Source organism: Centruroides vittatus, unplaced genomic scaffold, assembly GCF_030686945.1.
Source record: "Centruroides vittatus isolate TY-2023 unplaced genomic scaffold, ASM3068694v2 contig_1213, whole genome shotgun sequence".
Taxonomy (NCBI): domain Eukaryota; kingdom Metazoa; phylum Arthropoda; class Arachnida; order Scorpiones; family Buthidae; genus Centruroides; species Centruroides vittatus.
The window spans coordinates 89,928-116,785 of NW_027120776.1; the positions used below are offsets into that span (position 1 = coordinate 89,928).

At 31.9% G+C, this 26,858-nt stretch overlaps 1 protein-coding gene across 5 annotated transcripts; it reads right to left on the reverse strand.

Annotated features, from left to right (window-relative positions):
- Window positions 1-713: 713 nt before the first annotated feature.
- On the reverse strand, window positions 714-26,858 carry DEF8 (differentially expressed in FDCP 8 homolog). Of its 5 annotated transcripts, none has more exons than XM_067283290.1 (12): window positions 26,716-26,858; window positions 16,622-16,817; window positions 8,525-8,604; window positions 8,282-8,431; window positions 5,065-5,209; window positions 4,020-4,084; window positions 3,842-3,941; window positions 3,617-3,744; window positions 1,932-2,045; window positions 1,641-1,862; window positions 1,462-1,571; window positions 714-1,380 (listed from the first exon to the last, which is right to left on the reverse strand). In XM_067283290.1, the coding sequence occupies exons 2-12, from the start codon at window positions 16,743-16,745 to the stop codon at window positions 1,302-1,304; spliced, it is 1,317 nt and encodes a 438-aa protein (XP_067139391.1). In that variant the 5' UTR covers window positions 16,746-16,817; window positions 26,716-26,858; the 3' UTR covers window positions 714-1,301. The 5 variants fall into 5 exon arrangements, with proteins under 5 accessions (XP_067139391.1, XP_067139373.1, XP_067139381.1 ...); XM_067283272.1 differs by having other exon boundaries at window positions 8,525-8,607; XM_067283280.1 differs by having other exon boundaries at window positions 8,525-8,607; window positions 26,722-26,850.

A 26,858-nucleotide genomic window follows, 5' to 3' on the forward strand; every position in this document is an offset into this window, starting at 1 on the left:
CATCACTTTTTAGAATGGTATTGAGAAAAGGTAGATTATTCGGTAAAGTAAGCACTATCGCAAAGTATCTCCATTCACTTTTTACATAAGTTTTTTAATTTTAGCTTCAAAAACGTTGCACTTGATTGGCGATAATGGTGGATTTTATATCACCGATAGTTCCTCTAGTCTATCGTGGAACAAAAAAAAGGAAAGACAATTCTTGTCGGCGAGAGCAATTTCTTTGTATAGTGAGTGTTAAGCCGAGTATTGGAAAACCTGAACATACGGATGACAGAATCGTCAGTTTTTTTCTTTTGTCCAGACATTTGGGTATACCCGGCTTCGTCCATTGATGTTCTAAACCTGCGAGAGAAGCTAGCTGCATTGATAAGATTTGCTAATAGAAAGCTGCCAAAACAAAATTTGGTTCTTAATTAATATGTCCACTGTTGGGTACAACTTCTCGTTCTTAGATTGAAATAAGTGATACAACAAAGCTTTTTGACTTCGGAGGAAAATTTGACGTGACGACGGAAAGGAAATTAACGTTGCAAAATCTTCCAGATCTTGTACAATATTAAGGCTTGCTAAAAAAAGATCTCTTGGTACCCACGGGGCCAAAAGAAAGATAGTAGTTGCCGGTTAAAAACTTTCATTACTAATGTGCGAAGTTACCGACCGACATACTTCAAAAAGAAATCTCTCTCCGTGAATAATAATTCCAAGAAACATTTTAGTTTGATCGGGATGTTTATTTTCATAAATTTGTAATTAACATTCTAAATAAGTTTTCAAAACTCAAACCATTTTATATTTACAAGTTTCTGGTTAGGACGAGCATTTGAAATCATGAGTTTGACGGTGATAAAAATATAAACATAGATTTGTTCCTCGATTCGATTTTCGTTTTGGCTGCCCATTTTTACAGCCTATTATAATAGTTTCAATTTTCTTTAAAGCAATGGTATTCAAACATTTTAACAGTGCGACCCATAGATTGAATACCACTGCTTTAAAGTATTTGAATTTACAATATTTTTTCTGCCTACGAATGCAGACAACTTAAAACGAGCTTTCATAAATTAGTCTAAAGTAAATAGAAATTTCTATTTTAATATATTAACTTGTAGAAAAAGAATTATGTTTTAATATGTTATGAGCACCTACAATACATAAATATGTTAAAACGTTGTAAAATATAAAATTGCATTTAATTTTTCTTAAAGTAGATTATCAAGAGAATAAAATAAGCTTAAAAATAATCAGCTAGATTATGTATATATGTATACTGTTTACACAAATCTAAACCATGATTTATATCACGTTAATGATTTTTCTGCAGCCTTTGTGCGTCTGGCACACCTTGGACAATGCCCCATTCTTTTATAGAAACATTCTCTATTAAAAAAAATAAGTTAATTTTACATTAGTATATAAAACAATTAAACTTTTAAATTAAATTGCTAAGTTCTAACTAACTTGTGAAAGACTGCAGAACATTTTGGACACGACGTCGAATGCGATTCGAACGGGAATACGATATTGTCGGATTTACAGAGCTCGCAGATGAATCCCTTTCCTCGACAGCCCTAAATACGAGGTCGTTATTTTAAATGTTTATTTGCGACGTAAATTAACAATGCGAGGAATTTATTTACCTGACATTCTTTTGTTATGTGCTGAATAAATCTGTCTTGGATTTTATGTAGGTATTTAAGAAGATACCCAGATTTGATATCAATTAAATCTTGCATAGAATACATGTCGGGACTCTCTACGAAGTGCTGTCGATCCTGCAGGATTAGAAGTAACCTACTTTCCTGAGCGGCGTGACACGTTAGGAAGTACTGTTTCATCATTAAGATTTCTTCACGTAATTTCTGAATATATAATAAAATTTTCTAAAATCTTGCCTGGCCTAAAGTCAAAAATAAAAATTCTCTACTCACCTTTACCATACATAGTTCTGTTACAAATGGAAAAAGCATAGAATTAAGTGCTTCGACATTTAAGACTGGTTTTGTTACCATTAGTTTTAGAAACTGTAACGAAGCCCTGCAAACCTGTAAATATGATTTGGAAATTATATAGTTACTATTTTAAGTATTATAATAGAGCAGCCTGCATATCAAAACAAAGACAAGACATATTACTGTAGGCAAAGTTTCACACGACTACAAACTTCACTGCTGCTGTTCTTTAGTAGAACAGCGGTGTTCAAACTTTTTGACTGGCATCCCAAATTGCACTTATGTCATAGATATGTGATGTGGGCCACAAAGAATTTGTATATACAGAACAAACACGAAGCCTATTTCTATCATAAATGGTGCTTTGTGTGAGCTTTGGCCACAATATTTTGTGCAAAAAAATACAAATGTGGCTGAGGTAAATTTAAAGTTTGGTTTATTGACAAGACTATGTCTTGTTTATAAAATCGTACTTCAGTTTTTGTCACCAGCTTAGAGGTATGAAGGAGTACATGTCAAGAGTATTAGGTGCCCAAATCATTTGCGCATAAAAAATCCAAACTTGTAGGTAGTCAGGGGACCGAGAACCGAGTCAAAATAAAATACAAAATGGCGACCCTCTTCTATAAACAGGCAAAACAGGCACCTCACCCCACCAAAGTCAGGTGGGGATAGTACCACGCACAGTCATTCTAAGAAGTGAACTCTGACCTTAGGACTGAACACATAGTATCTTCTATGTTAAATAAAATTTGTAATCTAATTTTGTAAATTTGGGAGTGCTTCAAATATGACGTTACAATGGTTTTATCTTGTTACAAGTGGGTTTTTGTAACATTATCTAGTATAGTAAAATCATGGAACTGATAAAAATTTGATGTGTAGGGTAGAGGGCACCACCGTGTGACCTTCACCCTCTGACTTCACTTTGCTCCTGAACTCCAACGAGGAGAGATAGCTTTTCACTTCACGTTAGTTAACCTTTTGAGTCGACAGCCGTGCCAATCTTGGATTTGTATTATATCTCGACACTATTGTAAATATCGCATAGCTGATCCAAATGAAGTAAATTATTCACCTGGATCAGTTTCTCAGTTAATTTTTACCGGCGGAACATGTGGTCGAGGTCAATGTGGACAAGGTAGGATGCAATCCAGACCAATTCTGACAAGCAGCGAAATGTGCCGCGTACAGATTTTAGCCATGCCGCTAAAGACGTTATATTAGGGTTGTCGTTACATCTGATGATGTTATAATCGGGTTAAACTGTATATTATTTGTGCAAAATAAAAAAAAAATAATTTTGGACGATACAATAGCCACGATTAGTTTTTTCAAAAATAGGAAATTTTCGTTATGCATCAACAAAAATTCAACCCGAGCTGACGCAATGGAGAGAAATTTCGACATTGGATAGGTTAATTTCACCAAAAATGCATCATGGACGTGACCGGCGAAGTTTGAATGATCACATTCAAAACCAGCGATACCAAAGAAGATTGGAGAATGAGAATGAGAACAAGACCCGCTTGAGCATCAAAGTGATTCCGCTTAGTAGTGAGTCTCCGAGACAGTCTTGTCCCAAATACGGCTTTGCTGTTTTACTTGTTTTTTAAAAGATATTTTGAAAAATGACTTCTGCAGAAAAGGAGGTAAAATCTTACCTTTCTAGGTTCAAAATCCCAGTTATGAATAACCCTTGCCGGTATGACTATTCTACTATTCCAATGACAATAACTGCAGTAAAATAAACCATTGTAGTCGCATTTCCTGGGTAGCATAGAACCTTCTTCTAGAATTTAAATTAGTGACATTCATTATAGCAACAATAAAATAATTTTTCCTTAAGCAATTGAAAAGAACGATTCGATAATCGGCACGGGACATACTTGTAATTATTTTACGCCTACATTCCGCACATCGATAGTTTTGTGCCGACAATCCTACTTCTGGGCATATGTCTAATATATAAACGGGTTTCTCCAAAACCTATGTTGGTTCGTGGAATAAACATTTATGAAAAAACAACAACAAACATTTAATATTACGTTAAAAGTAAATTCTTACTTTTGTTTTGGCACAAACTCTAATTATAGTATTAAGGCACTTGGTATGGCATTTGAATCCGCATTCTGAAATTTAAAAAATATATTACTACATAAAGTATTTATTATTATTATTTTTATGAGATAATTTTAGTTTTTTGATTTATATATTAAAAGAATTTGATACAAAATTGCCAAGGCAGTTAAGGTATCAACCTGGCATTTATTACTTCATTTATAAACTAACTGTTGTTGTTGAAGATTGCTATCTTCGTTACTGTTTATTTAAATTACTGTACAAGTATCCATTGCTTGATGCAGGATCTGATTAACTTGCAAAATTAATTGTGACAATCTCTTTTTATACATGGCAAAAGTTTTAATTAACGTGTCTTTAACAGTTGTCTTTACATACCGTAGATATTGTTTTTCTCGGAAATAAGGTATTAGCGAATTTGTTATTTTCGTTTATTTAGCGGGTGGCAGTTGTTCGGTCAAGTACCAAGGTACCTCTGTATTTGATCAACATGATTTTGATATACGTGGTAGATCGAGAGATTAATTAACAGCATTAATACCTCTTACCATACCTCTAAATCATATCCAAGCAGTGTTTGAAAGGAACTGCTTAATCTCGTTAACTAGTCCAATGCATTCAAAAATTTAATAGAATTATTATAATTACTATTGTTTATTCTGTTTAAAAAATCATCATCTCTTATTTCTTTCATTTAAAATTTTACATTGTCATAAAATAAAGCTTATCTGTTTGTTTCAATGTAATCCATACAATTTACTTTTTGTAGATTGTATCTTTTTTATTTTTTTTGTTTAACTCTTTCTGCACTGTGGGTTCTAAGAGGGCTTTGTTTCCAGGCCCGCAATTGGACTGGCCAAATGACAGGATCCAACATACCTGTGACAGATCACTTGTGAAAAATTCCCAGAGTCCACTGTTCAGATTTGATCAGAGATTTCCAGTGATTTCCTTACCTGCTTTGGCCGTCCGACCTTCGTAAATTTGGTATCAAACTATTTTTATTTCCAATTTTAAAAAATGACCTTACCTTTACAACAATACCAACTGTACAATGGACAAAGTATAGGCTGACAGCACTTTTCACAATATTGTTGAGGTCTCTCTAATTGTTTTACTTCAAACTGATGACCTAGCACAACTTTATCATTGGAAATTTCTTCATTAGGTTTATCCTGTAGTAATAAAAAATTCCTTCTGTGATAATATGTATTCAGTAGTATTTAAAAAAATTATATTTATAGATTTGTAATGTAATTAAAGTTATATAGATTAAAATCTAATGACGATTTCTGAATTAAAATTTTAAATCACTTGACTTCTGGAAATGATTAGCTTTTAAACAGCAAATAAAAATAAAGAAAGCCGACATTTATTCAGCTAAAGAAAAACACATTCGATCAAGATCCGACCGTCTTTGGCTTAAAATCTTGCATTTACCAGCTTAGAATATGCAGCTTTATCGCATCATATAGCTTAGGTGCTTCTTGAAACAAGCAGCGATTTCCTTATTTATTTACAAAGGCAGGGTTTTGTAACTTAAATTATTAAATGTCCATTGTGGGTTCAACCTGGCCCACAATAGACCCCTTTATATCTGGACCACATCCCAGAAAATTCCAGAGGTTTTTCGACCACTCGAATTTAATTCCGAGTTCCTCCATAAAGGTCGGCCAATGTCGTAAGTGCCTCGGCCATCTGGCTGGCAAATTAAGTTACAAAAGATATTTTTAAAGTGCATATAGAGAAATAAATGACGAATAGAAAATTTATAACTCAATTATTACGAAACGAGTGAGGATTCTAAAAATTAATCGTTAAAAATAGTCCCATTGCTTATTAGTCAGGATATCCAGGCACTAAAATCCATCAACCTTTAACAACCAAAATTTAATAGCATCAATTCCCCTAATACACAAACCTTCCCGAAAAATTTCAGAAATTTTTGACAAAAAGCACAAGAGTTATTAAGCTGCACAAAGGGCGAACAAATCTGTGGCCCTCCACATACAAAAAAAGCACCGATACTTTTGCATTTCTCAACATTTCAAGGACCCGAGTCCAAAAATGTAAAGAACTTGGGGGGGGTCAGTTTTGGACCAATCACCGAAATACTTTCCCTCTGTTATATATAAGAGAGCCGGAAAAGTAAAAAAAATAAGATGTTTGTGTTAAAAAGCATATATTACCCATGCTAAGGTTCAGTTCATTTCTGTTATATTATTATTTCATTAAAATCTAGAGGAATAACAATGTCTCAAACCAATAACATCTGAAAATCATTTACAAGACAATGACAGTATTATCATCATCTTACTCTAAAGATAATGCAGCTGTTTCTTTGTCAAACAATAACTCTGGTAAATATTAAAAATTATTTTGTGAAAACAAAAGCTGATCCACTTTAAGGATTATCGGTTTTTTTTTTAAAGCTTTTTCTGCCGTGTGGACACTAAGAGGGTTTTTTAGCAAGACCATTATGGGTTTGTCTGAGGCCAGAACGGAGCAACCGGGTGGCAAGGGACAGGATCCAACATATCCAGACACACTGCTGAAAAATTCCCGGATTTTTCAACCCATCCAGATTCAATTCTGGGTCCCAAGAGCAGTAGGTTGCCGCCTTACCACTTACGCCTGTCTATCTTAGTTTCATTTAAAGTCAGTGATTACAGGTCTTTTCCTTTCAGTATATACAGAAATTGCAATGTTTTGAATTTCCTCATTGAATAACAAGGAAATTCAAAGAAGATATATTCGACATAATTTCCTACACTTTTAATTTCATCTTTTCAGATTGATCTCGCCGTTCTCAAAATAAAAAATAACAATGGTAATCAATTTTGAAATGTAATTATGATGAAGCCACACACACAAACAAAGTATTTTAAAAATTTTTAGATGGATAACATAGGAATAGTACGAGATTAATTCCGTTAATAATGAATTTCTTTCATTTTATTTAATTCTTTAATCTCTTTACTTAGCTTTCAATAGTTTATTTCAGTTTTAAATTTTACTAGTTGCTATTGATCTAAACTAAGTTTATGTTTCGTAAGTCCAACCCATATTACACCGCAAAACTCGTGCACTGCCTTGCACAAGTCACAATTACGGTAAAATCTCGATTTAATGGCCCTCAATTTAGCTGATGCAATTTCCAGTCCGAATGTCATTCGTGAAAATTAACATCCTGTTAATTTTAAAATGCTTTTTATATGTAACTAAATTAACAGATTATTTTTTCCAAATCCAAGAGTCATCACTCTTAACTTCGTGCCACAGCAAGAGTGTCTTGATATATCATTTTCCAAAGATGAAAAAGTGGAAATTTTTTTTTTGCATTTTTATCAAATTTGAATTTTGTTTCTTTTTAAGAACATTGTGCTCGACCAGTGGCCGAGTGGTTCTGTCACTAAACACTGGAAGTTTGGTTGCAGGTTCGCGCTGCACTCGGACGGGCTGGCCACGTTGAGTTTTCCGGGTTTTCTCCACATTTATAACACCTGAACAGGGGCCAGTTTCCCTTACAAGACCTCCCAGAAGGCATTTTCCCTCGCGTAACATCACGCACCAGAGAAGGCAACGAGAACCACTCTGTTTGTAACTTCCCCCGGGATACACCTTGGCACCTTACTAGCCACTTATTAACCTGTGCCAGGTGCTTGCCGATATCAGGATTTCTGATGTGGCACGCAGAAAGAGAAGAACATTGTAACACTTCAGTTGTATTTAACTAAACATTAAAACAACTGAAGTGTATTTTGATTTAGATCATATATTTCTTTTGTACAGTCTCTTAACTATTATGAGTACATAAGCAACAGTACGTATAGAAAACTTTTCATGCATATTTTATTTTAATTACACAAATACATCTATGCAAATAAAAACAGACAAACTAACTAATTTGTCAATTTTTTAAAATTAATATGTACATTTGGAAAACCTACTTTATTATATAACAGACTTTCGACTTTAACGGATGCCCTTTTGGCCAGATTACTCCGTTAAATCGAAGCTTTACCGTACTTCACAAAACATAATGAAACAAGTATATTAATTTGCATGGAACTGGAGTGATTAAATTGTAGAAAGTAATATGGAGTTCCGAACTGATTTAAGCCATTACGCTAATTAGTATCATAAATTAATTATAAAATATTCTTGATTAACCAAATTATGGACCACCTCCTTATAACAAAACACAATTAAGAATCAAGAAACTAATAAATTTTAAGAGAACCAACCTTATAATCCTCTAATTTTAATCTCAATTGCACTAATTTCATTACTAAATTTTTACGCCACTCTGAATTCTCCGTAGATTCTTTTATCATTTTCTCACATGTTTCTATTATTATTTCCAATTCTTCAACATTGGAAAAACCAAAATATCCCTATTTGTAGAAATATTCAAAAAGTTAAAAAAATACAAGAATATTTTAGAATTTTGTCGTTAAATTTTTCATAGGTAATCTTAAACGGATTACTTCAGGTCGAGAGAAATGGTCCTCAGATAAACCAAGTTCTTCATCAATACGCTTGTTTAATTCATCAGGACAGGAAGAATCTGCTTAAAAGAGGAAAAAAATTTAAATTTTTTTAATAACAACATAGTAAAACTGTGCAAAATAAGTATTTATTAAAGTAATAAAAATTCTACGTGCATTGCTTTAATAAAAAACATTATACAGACTATAAATTCTCATAAAAAATGTGTATTAACTCACAAAAAATTAATCTTTGTAATGTATATAAATAGAACTACAATCCTTTGAATTAATATCTATATTCTGAACCGTGTCTCATCATCAATTCTGGAGGATTTCCCTACAATATAGGATAATCATTATTGCCCTTCCTTCTTTTGTTATTTAGGGAAATGCTAGTGATGCTACTCATTCAAGTGGAATGCAAAAGTTTGCACTTCCATTCTGCCAAATATAAATCAGGATAGTTATTTTTCCTAGTAATGAAAGAAGGAAAAATTATCTCGCATTGATAATCCTCTGAAACTGGCAAAGACAAGTACATTGAATCAGAATATAGACATTAAATTGAAGGATGTATCTACTCTGTAAATAAATATATCAAGTAGAAAAAGTCAAAGATTTACAAATAACTACACTTGGCCATTTTAAATTTTATACACAGATATGAGCTGCTTAATGATATTCCAATTAACAACGGACTGCATATATGACAAAGGTCCCACAAGATTATAATGGAACTGAAAAACTGGTCATAGCCACCTGTACTTTCTCTGTTTAGATACATAAACACTAATTAATCATTGCATTACAATTGTTACATATAACTTATGAGTTGTAGACTATATCATGTACGTTTGTCTAAAGGCCATGGCACACCAGGTAATTTTTGCAGGAGACACGTGACCAGGCAACAGAAAAACATATTTCTCTGGCAATGGGTGAGCAGTTGTCAGTAAGACAGAAAGTCTTCTCATCGTTCGCCACAATCAACGAGCACACGTAGATTTATCACAGAGTACAAAATTGTAACACTTCATGCACTCACCCCTTTTCCTCAGAGAATGTGTAAGGATCCAAAGATCCAAATATCTGGTCTCAGTTGAATTCAATCAATGAAAACTTCAAGCATCACTTCGAAACACTTCGTACAAATAGAAACAGGATGTAGTAACACATTTGGAAAAACTACCAATTCCTCAAGTTCCTTTTTCTAAAATCTTTGATATCATTTCTTGCAAGAAAATATGACATTCACTTAAGGAATTCGGCTTATCATAATCCAACTTGCACTTCTATTTTTACAGAAAAGCCAAGATTCGTTTTATAAATAGATACGAATGCTTTTTATCTCTAATATTAACAACAGAATCCACTAATCTGCATCCTGTTTTAAGTCTTACTGAAGTATGATAATTGGCATTCATTTATCTTATAAATGTGCAAAGACTGCATTCCAGATACAACAGGGGAGGGTTGAGCTATCACTTTTGTCAATGGAAACAATTAATATAATTATTGATATTCAGAGTATTAAAAATAAAAATAAATTCAGTTAAGTTCTAATAACGGGTTGACTGAGCATGGCAGAGAAATGTATCCAGCAACAAGGCTGTTTTATGCCATTTAATCATTTGTTTTTGTAGGTCTGTGAACAATAATCTCTGATCTCATAAAATGAAGATATAAAACGTCATTATATGTGCAATTTTTAAAATTTCAGTATTTTATCTGCAAAGAAAATAACTTGGTCTCTTTTTTGGTCTTCAAAAATATCCACAAGATGAAAAGTCTACAATAGCCTTCAGTTCTGCTGATTAGTTCTGAGTTTGTTTGTATATGTTAATGCAATATGTGGACGATATGCTGAAGGGGAATGCCTCCCAGGAGGCTTTTATGGGAAAATGGATACTATTTAGGTGTTACTGATGTGAAGAAAACTTCACATAGCCAGCCCACTGGTGAAGTGCGAACCTATGACCAACTACCGGTGTTCAGTGGTTTTTTACATTCAGTCAGTGGTGAGCCAATTTAGTCAAGCAATTGAATAAAATTTGCTAGCAAAATATGTAATGAAAATTTGTGATTTATAATTGTATTATATTGTAAAATTTTAGTTACACCCTGTTTACTCAGTTTTCATTTCTGCATAAAGTATTCTTTTCCCACCTGGTTCAAAAAATAATTAGTAATAAAGAGCGACAGGACACGTTATTCACTGCCTTAAGCAGGTTTTAGGCCTCTATGCTCTTGGTAATCTGGCACTCTCACTAATCTGGCATTCCTCTGTAACGTTCCCTACCCTCACCACTGTAAGGACATATCCTTACAGTGGTGAGGGTAGACAATCATCAAGGATATGTCCTTGATGATGGTCTGTCTATCTTTCAGTGAAAGACAGGAACATTTCCCTTCTCAAGTTCTGTCAGGATGATACAAGAAGTTAAATTGCATGGGGGGACTAGTAGTACTGGACATAGAGATTCATACTGACATGAATTGACAGTAATATTCATGTTTAATGAACAATACAGTCATGCTTATAATAGGGATATATAATGTAGATGTCTGAGAAGATGGTGTCAAACAGAAGTCTGAGAAAGATGATGAGAAAGCATTGGAACGGGTGAACAATGCACATGAAGAGATGTCCAGTAATCTCTGTCAGTGAGATCTTGTCTCTCAGCCACAGGTAGCATTCTTGGACTGAACTTTAACATTGGTAAAGTTGGATCACATGCTGATCACAAGATACAGAAGAAAGGGAGAGAATACTTCCACAATGAAAACCACAATGATGATTACAATCTTGGGAAAACAATCTTTCAATGTCAACCACTCCATGTCCTTGAAAAACCTAGCTTTTATACAATTTTATCCCGAAATTTTGACTTCTGGTTGTCCAAACTGTTAGTCTCCTGCATCCCATTGGCCCCCAAACTGTTGCTAGGGACACAATTCAGGCCTTGGGGGTGTTGACCACCTTCTATCTGCCCAATATAGACTTCTCTCTCTGAGGGTAGGGTTACACTTCTTGAATGATTGTTCCATAAATCACAGAAAATATGTTTTTCTTCCCTTTCGGTGAGGATACAGCTGCATTCATATAGTCCTGGCACCTCCCCTCCGAGGAAGCTTTTTCCCCTCACCCGATTGATGTTGGGTGACTGAAAACTTCAATCAGTGTCACTCCCTCTCTCTTCCCACAATCTATGACTGGAATGTGACAATTAAATTCTACAACACCCAATTTATCTGTCTCCCCGACTCCAATCAGGGGAATATACAGGGTTCCTATTCAAATTTTTGTTTCAAATTCTGACTTTCCCTGACCAACTTTGTATGGCCCTCGTGTCCCTTACAGTACAGCACATTAACAAAATGAAACAGCATATGATTTACTATGCAAATATGCTATTGCTTCTTCAACTTTTTAATTACTTATTTTTTCTAATTAACACTTACATAATTTTTATAATTGCCAAATAATTAAAATTAAAAATAAAATGTTAAAAATAAAAGTACAAAATACCCCAATGACATGCATTAACCCCCCCCCAAAAAATGAAAATAAGGAATGTTTACAACTTATTTTAAAACTTTTTAATTTATTTAATATTTATAAAATTTCAAAAATACTGTATAACAAAAAAAAAAAATTGACCAACATCTACAGAAAACAAAAAAGAAAACAAAGGAAACGCTAGATTATCACAAATTCCTTCGGGATTTAAACAGAAACAGATGTCGATCATGCGAAGTTTCTTTCTCGGGCAGCAGACATCCAAACAGTTGTCGCACGACATCATCTGACAGTCACAGAGTCTAGTGCATTTATTGCAGCATCCGCATCCGCAAGAAAAACCGGAACTACAGAGATTGTTGCACATTCCTTTCGACTTTAGGTATCTTCTTGTTAGACACCTAAAGTCGAAAAAATAAAAATGACGAGAACATAAAGAGTGACACAGAGAATAAAGATAGCGGCAGTAGGTATAGGTAAAGTTCTTACACCATTATTGGATCGAGTAGTTGGCTCGTATGTCACATTAAACTATAAAATTTACTCCATAGAAGACCATAGAGAAAAATGAATAACAATGAATGCCTACAAAATATTATTTTATTTCTTATTTTTCCTAAGAAAATATGATTTTAGAATGCAAAGAACGTCTATAGATCTATTGTTCAACTGTGTCCTTATTTGCACGCTAAACTGGCAGAAATTGTCATCGCAGTCATCTTCTATAGAATAATTTGGATATAATCTCGATAATATTTGTCCAGATAACTTAACAATATCAGATTTTGCAGCTAGTGGAAGAAATACGCTAGACGACTTTGTCCAGACGTTTTGTGGATTTTGTAAATAAAGAAGTGTTACTAATCCCATTCGTCTTCTCTCTTGAATTCGTACCTCTACAGCAGGGGTGGCCAACAAGTCGATCGCCAAACCAATTTTGGTCGATCGCTAGCGATGTCTTGACTTAATGTATTATATTTGTAACCAAACGCAACTGTATGCATGCAGTTATGACTCGACTCATAAGCAGTGAGTGCACTTCGTACTGAAACACAGTGTATAAACATAGTATGTATTTCACACTCCCCCTCCCCACTTAGACTATGCCTATGACAACAAGTCGATCGCAACACATTTTTACGATAAAAAGTAGATCTTATGTGCACAAAAGTTGGCCACCCCTGCTCTACAGCATGTAACAACTTGGAACTAATTTCAGTTTTCAAATTTTTCAATTCACCTAACAGAAATTCAAATATGCCTTAATAAATAAGACGACCAATTTTGCATCTTGTCAACTACTGCTAACATCAACTACTAAACATATCGGTCCTTAAACTTTAAGGAGCTCTACAATTTTACAATACTCTGCTTTGTTCCACATGCGAGAAGCACCGATGTCATTCAAAGCTAAAACATGACATTATTTTAAGTGTACAAATCTTTCTATCGTTTTTCCTTAGTTGAAAGATTTCTCCCTATTGTAGGGAGAATTGGACACTTTTTACGCATAGGGGGATTTTTTGTTTTTGTAGTTAGTTTCATGAAACTTAGTATTTAACAATATTCCCATTTTATGGTAAAATGTTGATGTTTTAATTCAAATAATTAATTAATTTATATGTTTAAGTCTAGGCTCAAAAACCGTTTTAGTTGGGAAACCCCAGTTACATAAATTTCTTCAAAAAACCGGTTTTGCAAAACTGACAAACCCTAAAAAGTAATAAATTATAAATTAAATATATTATTGTGCTAAACCAAACGATCGCCTTAATTAATTGGGCTATTATTTTGCCATTACTAATAATTAGATATTAAGTAATTTGGTACTAGAGGTAGACATTCAGCACCATCTCTTACCTAAATTAATAATTTATTAAATAATTAAGAACTAGCCTGGAGTGGGATTTGAACCCATAACCACCACTTATCACGCGGTGTGCTGCCAGTAACTCCACCCAGACCTTTGTCAATTCTTCGTTTCCGAGCATATTTAAATCTAGATATAACCATTCATGATTAAATTAGATAAGAGAGGGTGCATAACATCTACCTCTAATACCAAATACTTAATATCTAATTATTAGTAATAGCAAAATAATAGTCCGACTAATTACGGTGATCGTTTGGTTTAGTATCGATGCATTGGGCTTCGGGATGTTTATTATATTTATTATGTAAAGCACATTTCTTATCTCCATATAACCTTCACAAACCTATTAAGCAGTTTTATTTCTTCCAAAAGCAAAAAATAGTCTTACACGATCTGGAATTATCAACAATATGTAAGCTGTCTGCGTACAATAAACTCCAGATGAATTTTTTATTGTATATTCAAGTATATTTATAAAAAAGTTAAAATAAAGGATATTACAATAAGGATGAGGAAATGTATCATCAAGGATATTATATTTCCTCGGTGATTAATTTCCAGAGATATAAAGGAAACATTTTTTTATTTACTCATTCTAGGAACAGAGAAGGTAAAATTGTTACAGATTTAACATTTGCAATGTTACACTTGGGCTAGAATGTTCTCTCGGAATCAGAATTAAATTTAATTTTATATAAAATTACTTAATTGTATATTAATTTTATATGTAGATTATTATTATGACATTAAACTTACCTTCAGTTTATCTAGTTTACATTTAATGATTTATTACTTTTAACTGCTCATTCTTCCAATCGAAATATGAATTTTTAGAAGAGAGAAAGTAAAACACTATCTCAGTACCTTTTTAATTTAATCTTTTAAAAATTCGGCACTAAACACCGAACTTTTTTGGCAAAATAATTTGCCAATTTCAGATTTACAATAACACACAACTTTACTAACGTAACGATAAACAAAAAAATCAGTTAAAAATATGTTATTAATATATTCAGATGTTTCAAGTATCTAAAAATCAAACCCCTTAATGAGATATCTAAATCTAAAACTGAAAATAAAATATTTTTGTTTTATTTTTTAATAAAACTGAAAAATTAAATTCATCAGAAAAATATTACTTATCTATAATATAAATCAACAATATCAGAAAAACAAAAATAAGCGTATTCGTCAGAAAATATAGGTTGTCCTCAGTTACGAGACTTAGTCAATACATTTTCATTTTAATTACGCATAGATTTTGTAGTACCTACCATTTATTTAGTATAATGCACTTCCAGGAAAGGTCATTAGTATGTATGACTTGAAATCAACTCCCATACTTTAGTTTCTAACCTGTCCGGACCGGTCTTGAACTGTTTGCTGTAGTGTTTACTTAAATTCACTTTGACCTTTTGGAATAATCACTGTTAACTGATTTGAGCCTCTATCATCATCACTACGGGTAAACATATGACAGAGTTAATGATTCACCCCATAGATGATAAAGTTTATATTTCTACCCAATATCGTTTGCACAATGATACAGGCTTGTGACTTGAACAAATAACAATAGTCAAAGGAATCTGAAATGTATACTTGTAAATTGAGGTCTAGATGTATATCCAACCATTAAAGCATGTATTCTTATGGGATAAAGATTTTAATTTAATGTTTTACTTTTAAGGAATGTATCTACTGTGTTAACTGAGTACTGTATACTTACATATTCAGTAGAATTTGTATATTGTAATCAATTTGGAACTCGCCTATGCTAACGACGACAACCAATTAATGACATTAAATGATTTATGATAATATCTGTGATTACAATAAGCAGATTCTACTATATATATTTTTTATTTTCTGTTATTGTTGATATGTGTAATATTAAAGTAAAAATATATCTCAGCTAAGCCAAATACAGAAAATCTTTAGCTGCTGCAAGTTTGTATTCTTTGATTATACCAAATTTGAAAAGTTAACAAGTAAGTTGAGTACAATTTAATGTTTTATGGTACAATAAGATTATATATAGGGAAAAAAATCATCCTAGTAACATTAGAAAATATATTTCTTTCAGTATTAAACATTTCAATTTTGTACAGATTCTTTCGTAAAAGTAGTTATATACAATAAAAATAAGAAAATAATTTATAACAGTAAACCATTGCATGTTTTAAATATCAGTACGAGTAACAAAGATTTTGTTTTTTTTTTTTATTTTTGACTCTTTCTGCCCTACAGGCACTTTCTTCCATGCCAATCATGCATTTGGCCAAGTCCACAATTAGGTTGGCTGGATGGCAAGTGACCAAGTCTAACATATGCAGGAAAAACTAAAAATTTCTCATTCAAAGTTGATCCATGTCCTCCAGTAATGATTACCTTAACCACCTTAGCCATTAACCCATTAATTTACAAAGATTGTGACTGCAAAAGAATACTCTCTCTTCAGTCCTTGGTATTTGTATGATTTTAACACCAAAATAAAGTTCTTACACTCAGCGCTCAGCACTCAGTACATTCTCTGCTTTTGTATATTGTTAAAATGCAATACACAAATATTTGAACACGAATAATTCGAACACATACACTGCACCACACAAGCCTGCGATGGGTAAAGATTTCCTGTATGCATTAATATTTAGATCATTCATAAATGTTATAAAATAAAATTAGAAAATATAAAATATCTTACCAAAATTTAAATTATTTTCTGATGGAGTAATCAGGCAAGCATCTGATTTTAGATTTGTTATATCTGACGGAATTTCATTAATTTGAAGATTTATTGGTTTTTTCTCTAATGTTTCTTTGTACATTGTATCATGATCATAATTGGAACAACAACAGGAATTATCTCAATCGTTAAATCATTCTCGGAAAAATTCTGTCTATTAATAAGAAAATTGACTGGTTACGTTGAAATAGAATAATGTTTTTTATATAAAAATATTATAAATAATCAAAAAATGCTTTAATGGATCTAAATAAACATAAAATTAGTGTATAAATAGTTTCGGGCAAGTCACTCGACATTCACATACACAAACATTCTTCGGAGAAACAAAATTCATAGCGTATCTTAAATAAAAAGATAATTTGAATAACACTGTTATAGTTATGTTTATTTAGATGTCATTAAAACATTTTTTGTTCTTTTAAGTACATATTTGAGCCAGAACACATGGCCAGATATTTTCATACGTAAAATTAAGCACAGAATTCTGCACCAGTGCATACAGATGGATATTTATTTTGCAGAAGTTAAAGGACTAGACCAGTTTACATGCTTCCCCTGGAGATGGATTCAGCATGAAAATTTCTCCATGCAAAGGCTGTGTGTTTTCTCTCGTTTTGAACCATGTATTGTCATATTCTGTGCTGAAATAATTCCACGTGAAAGATATCTGTCTATATATTCTGGCCCTTAGTGTGTATCATTGTAATATGGTATTATTAATAAAATCAAGAAAAACTAAATTAAAAAATTAATACATATATTATTTCTTTTTCAAATTTAAGAAAATAGTTGAAATTTTAAAATTAGTATTATAAAACAAAATTATTTAACTTGTGGATTCATTAGAAATTGCATTAAAACAGCTGTAATAACTATCATGCTTCTATGTACAGCATACGTTTCTGATATCATTATCACCAGTTTTTCTTTCTTAACTCTGTCCAGTGCATTCTATCAGATCGGATGGGCTAAGATAAACCAAATCGCCCATGAAATTTCTGAAGATTTAACCTATATTTGAACCTGGGCCAATAACCGTTAGTTATCCATTGTTCATTTGCAAATTAAGTTATTTAATTTTCATCAAATAAAAATGACAAGATATTACAAGAATTTATATTCACTATTACATTACATTTTTATTTGTATCTTTGTAATTTTATTCCTATGTTTATTTATTTTTGACCTATAAACAGTTTTTGTTTTTTGTAAAAATCTATTACTCAAATATTAACCATACTCAGCCAATTTCAGCTTTATAAAAAGTCATTTAGAACAACAAATACAGGTATTCCTTCGTTAAAACAGTTAATTAATCCCTCGATGCTATGTATACTGTGTATATCAAAATCGCGTCAATCAAATTAAGTAAAGACAGCTGGTAAAGCCACGTTAATTAAAACTTCAGTCATGTGTATAAAGGGATTGCCGCAATTAATTTCACACGTTAATCAAATCTCCCATTAAGCAAAGGATACCTGTATTTCATTTATTCATAATTTGTGCTACAGGTACAAGAGAATAAGAGAATAAACCATTCCAAAAGCTTTGTACCCTTTGTTAATTTAGGTTATTTTCTCGTGTTGACCTCTAGAAAGCTTAAAATGTTTAAATTTTTAAATATTTTGACTTCAAGAATAAAACACAATTTAGAGCAGTGGTTTCCAACATGTGGGGCGTGCCCCCCTAGGGAGGCGCAAGACTGTTGCAAGGGGGGCATACAGCTGTTTCCAAAATATCATTTTTGAATACAAACCAAAAAAGTCGAATAGGTGTCAAAAAAATGAATCAGCAAAATAGGTATACGTAATCCACAATCCTCGCCACAAATTTTTCGGGTACAAATGCTAAAACATCCATCCATACTCTTGCTGGAACGAAAACATCTCGCTTTCGCGTTTAGAGCCGAGCGCCGGCGGGGCGAGGAAACAAAAGACAAGCACTCGGAACATCCCGGGTATTCTCGTGCTTACTCGCGCCAAACTTCAGTAAACAGAAGTATCTGTTTTTTTTTCTGTTGTCTATGAACAGAATTAGTTCGTTAGTAGTGCTTGCGATAACCACGTTGATATATAAAATGAAACACTTCGCTTTGGTAACTTCTAAATTAATATTGAGGTAAATTTCATAACTGTTATAATAGTACATTATTAACCAGGAAATGTTATTTTATTGTTGAGGAAGTTTATCGGCACGAGCGCGTAGTGCCAGGGTTATAAACGTCCGAAACTATAAAATAACATCCTGGGCGAGGTTAATATACGATTTTTTTCACTACTAGCGCATTTTTTACTTTCTCGTAAATTTGTTTTTATTACATTTAAAATTATTATTTCTTATAATAAATAATTATTTTTTTATGTATATTTTTACATAATATTGTATATTATTTTGTAGCCCATTAAATAAATTATAATATCAGTTGAGTATTTATGAAATTAGATTGTTAGAAAAATTAAAGGGGCACAACAATTTTTTTTTTAAAGGGGGTGCAGGTACAAAAAGGTTGAAAACCACTGATTTAGAGCATCATACATTTATTTCTTTCAAAACAATTTACAGAATTTCTTCTTTTCAGTTTTGACCCTAAAAGACTAATATATAATGTAAGACTAGCAAATGATTCTAATAGCCTTTGTATATGTAGAAGAAACCCAAGTGTTTTTCCAAAACTACACAATAGATAATAAGTTTGGCAAGTATAATAAAATCCTAGATTACTAAATGTAGATGAGCTTTCATTTCTTTGTAAAATGGATTTAAACATTACAACATATAATATATACTAAAAAGTGTAACATGTTTTCGATGTTTACAATAACCAAGCGTCAAGCAGAAAGGATTTGAATAGAGGAGATTTGAATTTTCCCACACCGGCTCAATTTTTTTTACTTGTTTCCATTAACCTTTTTCAATTTTACTCATAAATATAATCAATAAATTATAAAATATTTTAATTAAATATTTATTTACTAGTACTTGACTGCCTACTGTTCTCTCAATTAGTTGTATTTCCTTCAGAATTAGCACAAGGTTGCTGTTGAGAACAAATCACACAGGAACTCTTTGAGTGGAAAAAAAGGCTTATTTTCTATGGTTTAAAAAGGTATGCATTTTGGGCTTAATGTCCCTCTCCAGTCCTAAAATATTAGAGACTGCTGGAATGACTAAATTATTAAATCCTTGGGTAAAATAAGTAAAACTGTAGAAATAACTAAATTATAAAAACAAAAATAGTTTTATTTCTACTTTATATTTACTTTGACAATGAAAGTAGTGTGTGATAAGTCCTCCATAGAGTCGAAACTTAGTGCTCATAGTAATTAAAGTAATTAAAATGTAATGTGTTTTTAATTGAAAAAAACACTACATTTTAATTACTTTATAATAATTTTTTTCTATGTTTTTATTATTAGAGCATAACTTAATAATAAATTTTACTCTATGAAAATAACAAACATTATTATTAAAAATCAAGCAATGAGTTGCTTAACTTTCACAACAATGTTTAAAACTGTGTGTGTGTGTGGGGCACTATCTGTTATGATATTTTATTAGTAAAATCTTTTTATATATTCTTAATTATTATAAAATAACAAAAAGCTTAATTTTGAGGGTAGGGACGAGGGCTTTACAAAAAATTGTAAATGCTAATAACGAGTAAAATCTTCATTAAGTCCGACTCTACTGGAGATACGACACACGACACACCATCTTGCCAACCCCTCGACATTTAAAAATTTAATAGCATCAATCCCCCAATTAACAAACCTCCCTGCAAAATTTCAGAAATTTTCAACAAAAAGCACTAGAGTTATTAAGCTTCAGACAGGGTGAACAAAATTGTGCCCCCAAAGAAAAAACCCGAATTTTTTTGCATTTCTCGATGTTTTAAGGTCTCCCAAGTCCAAAAGTTCTGGGTAAAAATCTTGGAGAGTCATTTTTTGATTGACTGCCATACTTTCCCATTATATATAACAGAGCTGGAAAAGTAAAAATGAAAAAGATAATTTTCTCAAACTATTGTCTAAATTGAATAAATTAACAAGTTGTATATTTACCCTTTGATCTACTATTATTTTTATCATTGAATTTATTATCTATTTTAAAGTTTTCTTTAAATTTCTCTAAATTGATTGAGGTTCAATATAGTAAGCAACCATTCAAGTCCAGCTCATACATCTATATACAGAAATGACTTATCTACTTGACATTATTATATTCTTTTCAACTGCTTTTCTGTGATAAATATACAGATTATCTTACTACTCAATTTGTTATTAAGTTGTTATTTACCATATTTTACGGCGCGTCGGCACACCTCCAATTCAGCATATAATATTTAGGGAAAAATACTTACTGTATTTAAGCCATCCCTTTGGAATCAACCCCAAATTTTTTTTACTGTATTTTCATTTCTAAAAATTAAATTAGAATGCACACTTTTATTTAGCAGGGATAAAGAGAGAGCTAAAAGAGGTATCCCTTTCTTAACGTGGGATTTGATTAATGCATGAAATTAATTGCGACATTTCCTTTATATATGTGGCAGAAGTTTTAATTAACGTGGCTTTAACAGCCATCTTTACTTAACATAGATACCGTATTTGATTAACATGGTTTCGTAACATCGAGGGATTAATTAATTGTGTTAATCAAAGTTTATCTGTATAATTAAAATTTACCATTAACATATTCAACAAATATGCACAATTGCTGCTTGGCTATCAAATAATAATAATCTTTAATTAAACAATAGCATTTTTATTCAAAAATTGACTAGGTAGAAGTTACCTGTAGCCTACTGAAGGCCACTTGCGGAATTTGTTAGCCTACGGGAGGCTGCAACTTCGTATATGATAAAGGGCAATTTTTAGCACGAAAGTTGTATCTTGTGTGTCATAAAATAGGTAGTTATTAATATATAACAATTTGACATTAAAGCTTTCATAATCTATATGAAGAAAAATAATTTGTTTATTACCAAACCTAAGTAATTTTAAAACCGTCAAAGCTAATGAATAGCTTTTAAAAATTAGTGAAGGAAAACCAATTATAATATTTAATTCAAAGACAAGACTATGTAAAACTAAGATTGAATAGGCTATGCAATATCTACATAAACCCAATATTTGTTTCTGTTTAGTTCAACATACGGAGAAGAAAACTGTACAGTCAAACCTTGATTTTTGAACATAATTTGTTCCTAAAAGTTGTTCTATAACCGAAACAAATTTTCTCATAACAAACAATATAAAATGGATAAATCTGTTCCCTACACTCAAAACAAAGCCTTTTTGTTTTTACTTTTTAGCTACATTTCATGCTAAAAATGCTTATAAATGCAATCTAATATTGTATATAATACAGGGCTTTGGAGCAACCATTTTTTTGAGTTGCTCCGCTCCAGCTCCACTCCGGCATCAAAGTATTTGCTCCAGCTCTGCTCCATACTCCGGTTAAAATATTCTTACAGAAATTACATTAATATTTTCTTTGATATATAAGTACATATAAAAAAAAACTTGTTTATTTACAACTAATTTATTTATTACTAAAAAAATTAACACAACCTAAAATTTATTCGTTGATTTTAATAAATAAAATGGCGGACAGCAAATCGTCCTTCATTGACTGCCTATTATCAGTTAAAATTAATCTTAATCCTGAAAATAGATGCTCAACACTTGCTTAAGAAGTTGGCATGCTTGCATGCTTTTCTGATGTGCTTTTGATAATGGTCAATGGCTTCGAATACATTTACCTTTAATTTCCCCACATCCTCTATTGCATTATAGACTTTCTCAATATGTTTGTCTATTTCGTTGTCATCTTTACTATGTATAGTGGAAATTCAATGACTGTTTTCTCATCTATCCAATTCTTTTTCAAAATCATTGTCTTCCAAATCTATATTATATTACAGGTTGAGTGTGATGACTCAACAATTGCTGGCTTTTCAGCCAAATCAATTAGTATTAGCCTTTTGATTCGCCGGTGGATGTCTGAAAGACCTTCCCTCACTTTTAGTTTTTCTGCTTCACTTAATAAGTTTCTATACCCAGAATCAACATACACTCCAGCAAGAAAATGTGTGTTTTGAATAAGCTTTTCTTTCCACTTTCTCATGGAAGACAGAATTCCTGAGTCAACATCCCTGGAGTAAGATTGGCAGTTTGAAGGGCAATTGTCAAAATATTTGCTTTTTCTAAAACAGCTCTGATATCTTTTACTTCATCCCATTCTGCTTTGTTAAGTTCCAGGTCTTTTGTCCTGGCAGCAGCTACTTGGTCGCAGTAGTCTTTGGAAAAAAAATGATGATCAAGCATGGCATATGTAGAACCTTATCTTGTTACTGTATCTAGGAATTGAGTTTTACCATACATTTTCAGCAAAACATTACGAATTGTTGGCATTCGTAATTTTACCACAACCTGTCAAATTTTCCCTAATATTTTTATTATTTGTTCATTCTTTAATCCATTCCAAATGGTCAGTTGAAGAGTGTGAATCCCACACCTCATTAGCTGAATTTTCATATTATCATTACACCATTAGGGAAGGATCCTTAACCCACTGTTGTGAAATGTATACATTCATTTCTTCGATGTCTTCAGTTTTTTCATCATCTTTGTCCTGGGAAATATTCTCATGATTGCCAAGTTTATTTATAGCACATATCATGTTTGCTGCATTATGTACACAAATACTTAGTACTTGTTTGACAAGTTTGCCATATGTTAAATAATATCAGTGTTGTAAACTTAACAATGCAAAATAACTTTAATTTAATTTAATATTTAATGGTTTGTTAAAATTGTTACTGAAAAATCAAATGTGAGAAATGAATATTAGTGCTGCTCCTAGTGGTGAATTTCTGTACTAATGACTAAAGCCACTTTCATTCTAAACAAAACAGAACTATGTCAGAGGATTTCAAACATGGACTTAACTCAATTTTTAAATTTTATGACTTATGCCACTTCCATTTTCACAGGCTCAAATATTAAAAAATATGCATATCGGAGCAGCGGAGCGCTACAAATTTCTGTGCTCCGGTTCCACTCCTGCTCCAAATAAAAATCCTTTGCTCCACCTGCTCCATGCTCCAGCTCTGCTCCAAAGCCCTGATATAATGTAATACTGTATTACTGTTTGTATAATAAATTTTTGTCATTAAATTTGACTGAAGCACCTTTAAAGACAAATTCTTGGATGCATACTGAAAAATGGGAGTAGTATCTTTCCAACATGTGCATTGAAATCTATTTTAACCAGCAATGTCATCGATGATTCACCTCGTGACGTCTAATAATGCAGACAATCTGGGCACTACTGGCTCTGAATCGGTAGTCCTGCCGCCAATTGATTGAGCCATTGACCGGTCTGTATGTCTCTAATCTGTGGTCGGCACTTGCTAAGTAGCTTGTTTGGCAACTGGAGCAAATATGAGTTCAAAATTCTATCCGTAAACTGAAGTTTGACTATATTAAAAAAAACCACAAACTATTTCTATATAAAAATATATAGAAATAGTAAACCTGTTTTAACAGACAAATTATCGGAAGGGAGTGTATGATACTGTTGTAAGTCCATTAAATACAATTAAAAAAAAAAGCTGATAAAGGGTCTTGCTAAACTTTTCTGGTACTCAAACAAGAAGTTACAGAAACCAGAAAGGAAACCTAATAATTCTCAATTATACTACAATATAAAATTTAAACAACAGAAGGTTAAGAATAATTTCCTTGAATTATGAAAATTGTGTGTGGCACTATCTGTTGTGAAATTTTATTAATAAAAAATAATTTTTATATTGGTAATTATTATAAAATAGCAAATGGCTTAATTTTGAGAGTAGAGATGAGTTTTTAAAAACAATTGTAAATGCCAATAACAAGTAAAATTTTCATTAATTGTGGACCCAATAGAGATACGGCACGTGATCACCTTTATCTTGTGTCATCGTCCTTGTATATTGTCGGTTTGCCTTATGTTATTTTTTTTATTCTCTCATCTATGTTCCGTTCGCATTGTACAATATCAATATTGTAAGTTGTCATCTTTCTTATTCCTGTATGCACAATGTATTTAAAATTGTAAAATATTCCTTTTATATATATATATATATATATATATATATTTTTATTTGCTATTTTTGGGCATTATTTGTATGGCAGCACTGTGTTGGCAGCGGGGGATATATCGGGTGTGAGGGACCGGCAACGTCTCATTCTGGTTCCTGGTGTTGTTGGGGAAAAGGTGTCTGTCACGAGTACTGTGTGTATTGGAGTGAACCGGCTTTCCTTACCTTTGTGTTAGGAAATTCCTAATTTTAGAATCCGTTCCCATCCGAGTGAAGAATTGTGAAGTAAGTTATAATATTCTGATGAGTGGATCAGTTGCCTGTTTATAACATCACAAAGCTAATAGTTTTTTTTTCCAGCCAGTTGAATTTGTTCAACGCTTTGTGTTCTCACTGAAGGACTCTATGTGAACCGCTATGTGCCATGTATGTGCCAACTTTGTGTAGATATTGACATTGTATATAATTTTTGTACATAAAGTTAGTTTTAATTGTGATTCTTTTTGCTCGCCTCCTCATTTTTGTGGTAATCAAACACCCACACCTGCAAACTTCAACCCCACAGATATTCGCAATCCCACAATCTTCATCCACCCTTAACCTTTAACAAGAACAGCCATCAGTTGCAGTTGCCTGAACGGCTGGAAGTTGTAAGGTGTAACCACGGCTTAAGGTTTTTCTTCTTTACATTTTTGGATGCCTCGAATGTCAAAATGTCAAGAAATGCCTGAGATGTTAATTGACTAATTACCATACTTTCTCTATGTTATATTCTATAACAACTAGAAAAATAACATATATTATATCCTGTACATTATAAGTTTATTTATCAAAATATTATAATGCACAGTGAGTACTTTAAAGTTCTTGATTAGAAGAGGAAAAAAAAAATCATCTTAATGTTCTATAATGTTATCTTTATTGAATATTTCTTTTACATTTTATTGAAAAAATTACAACTAAACAACTTCGTTATATTACCTTTATAGAGGTTGGTTCAAATATTTTCATAAACATTTTTAGATATTGCCCGTATCTATCTTCAGATCAAACATAGAATGAAAAATTCTTTGTTCTACACTTGATCCAAAAATGGATACAGGCAATATTTGGAAAAGTCAATCAAAATATTTGAATTAACCTCTAACTTTCAAATGAAATAATATAACAAAGTTTTTAGTTGTAATTCTTAAATAATAAAAAGAAGGGGATCCTGTTCTGAAGAGCAGTACGTAGATCTATTGTTTAAAACGAAAGTGCGAGTTACTTTTAGAAACCGTATAGGTACAATTACATTAAGTTAATTAAAAAATCGAAACTTTTTGTTTCCTTCATTTTTTGAACGTCCGATAAACAGAACGGCTTTTTACACGAAGGAGGTCTCTAAATACAGCCAAAAACACTCGTAATTCAGAATAAACGTTGCCAGAATAAGTAAGAAAGATATTACATTAATTAATCGTGTATATCGGTACAATTACATCTCCAAACGAGATTATCGAGACCTTACCGCAACCGTAGACCATACCAAAGAGCAAACAAGTCAAAGGAGCCATACTCTACATACAGGGAGCAGGCAAATCCATCATTAACAGTTCACATCTTACCAAATTGTATATATATCAATATACAAATATTGACTTAAAGGCAACATCCACCTAAGAGATAGTATTGATATTTTATACATTCAATTCACATTTAATATGAAGATTAATCAGTAAAATATGTTATATAATTTGTTCTGCTCTATTTAACTAATAAATACATTAAAATTATATTTTCTGACGAACAATTTTACTGTATCTATTCTCATTCAAAATGTAATATTTGAAGTAAACAAATACATTTTAATTTTCGAAGAAATCAACTGTATAATTTTAATTTTAGTCATTTAAACTGCGTATTTATTACAGCACGTGAGAGTTTTATATATATATTTAAATTATTATAATTTATATAAAACATTTACCTTTTAATAATGAATAATTTTTGATTTCTAAATATTTTATATTCGTCTAATATGTAATAATTCGAATTTTAAATGTTACTTTAATCAGCATTATTCACTCGTTTCAACTCCTGTGTTTACATCAGAAAATTAAAAAG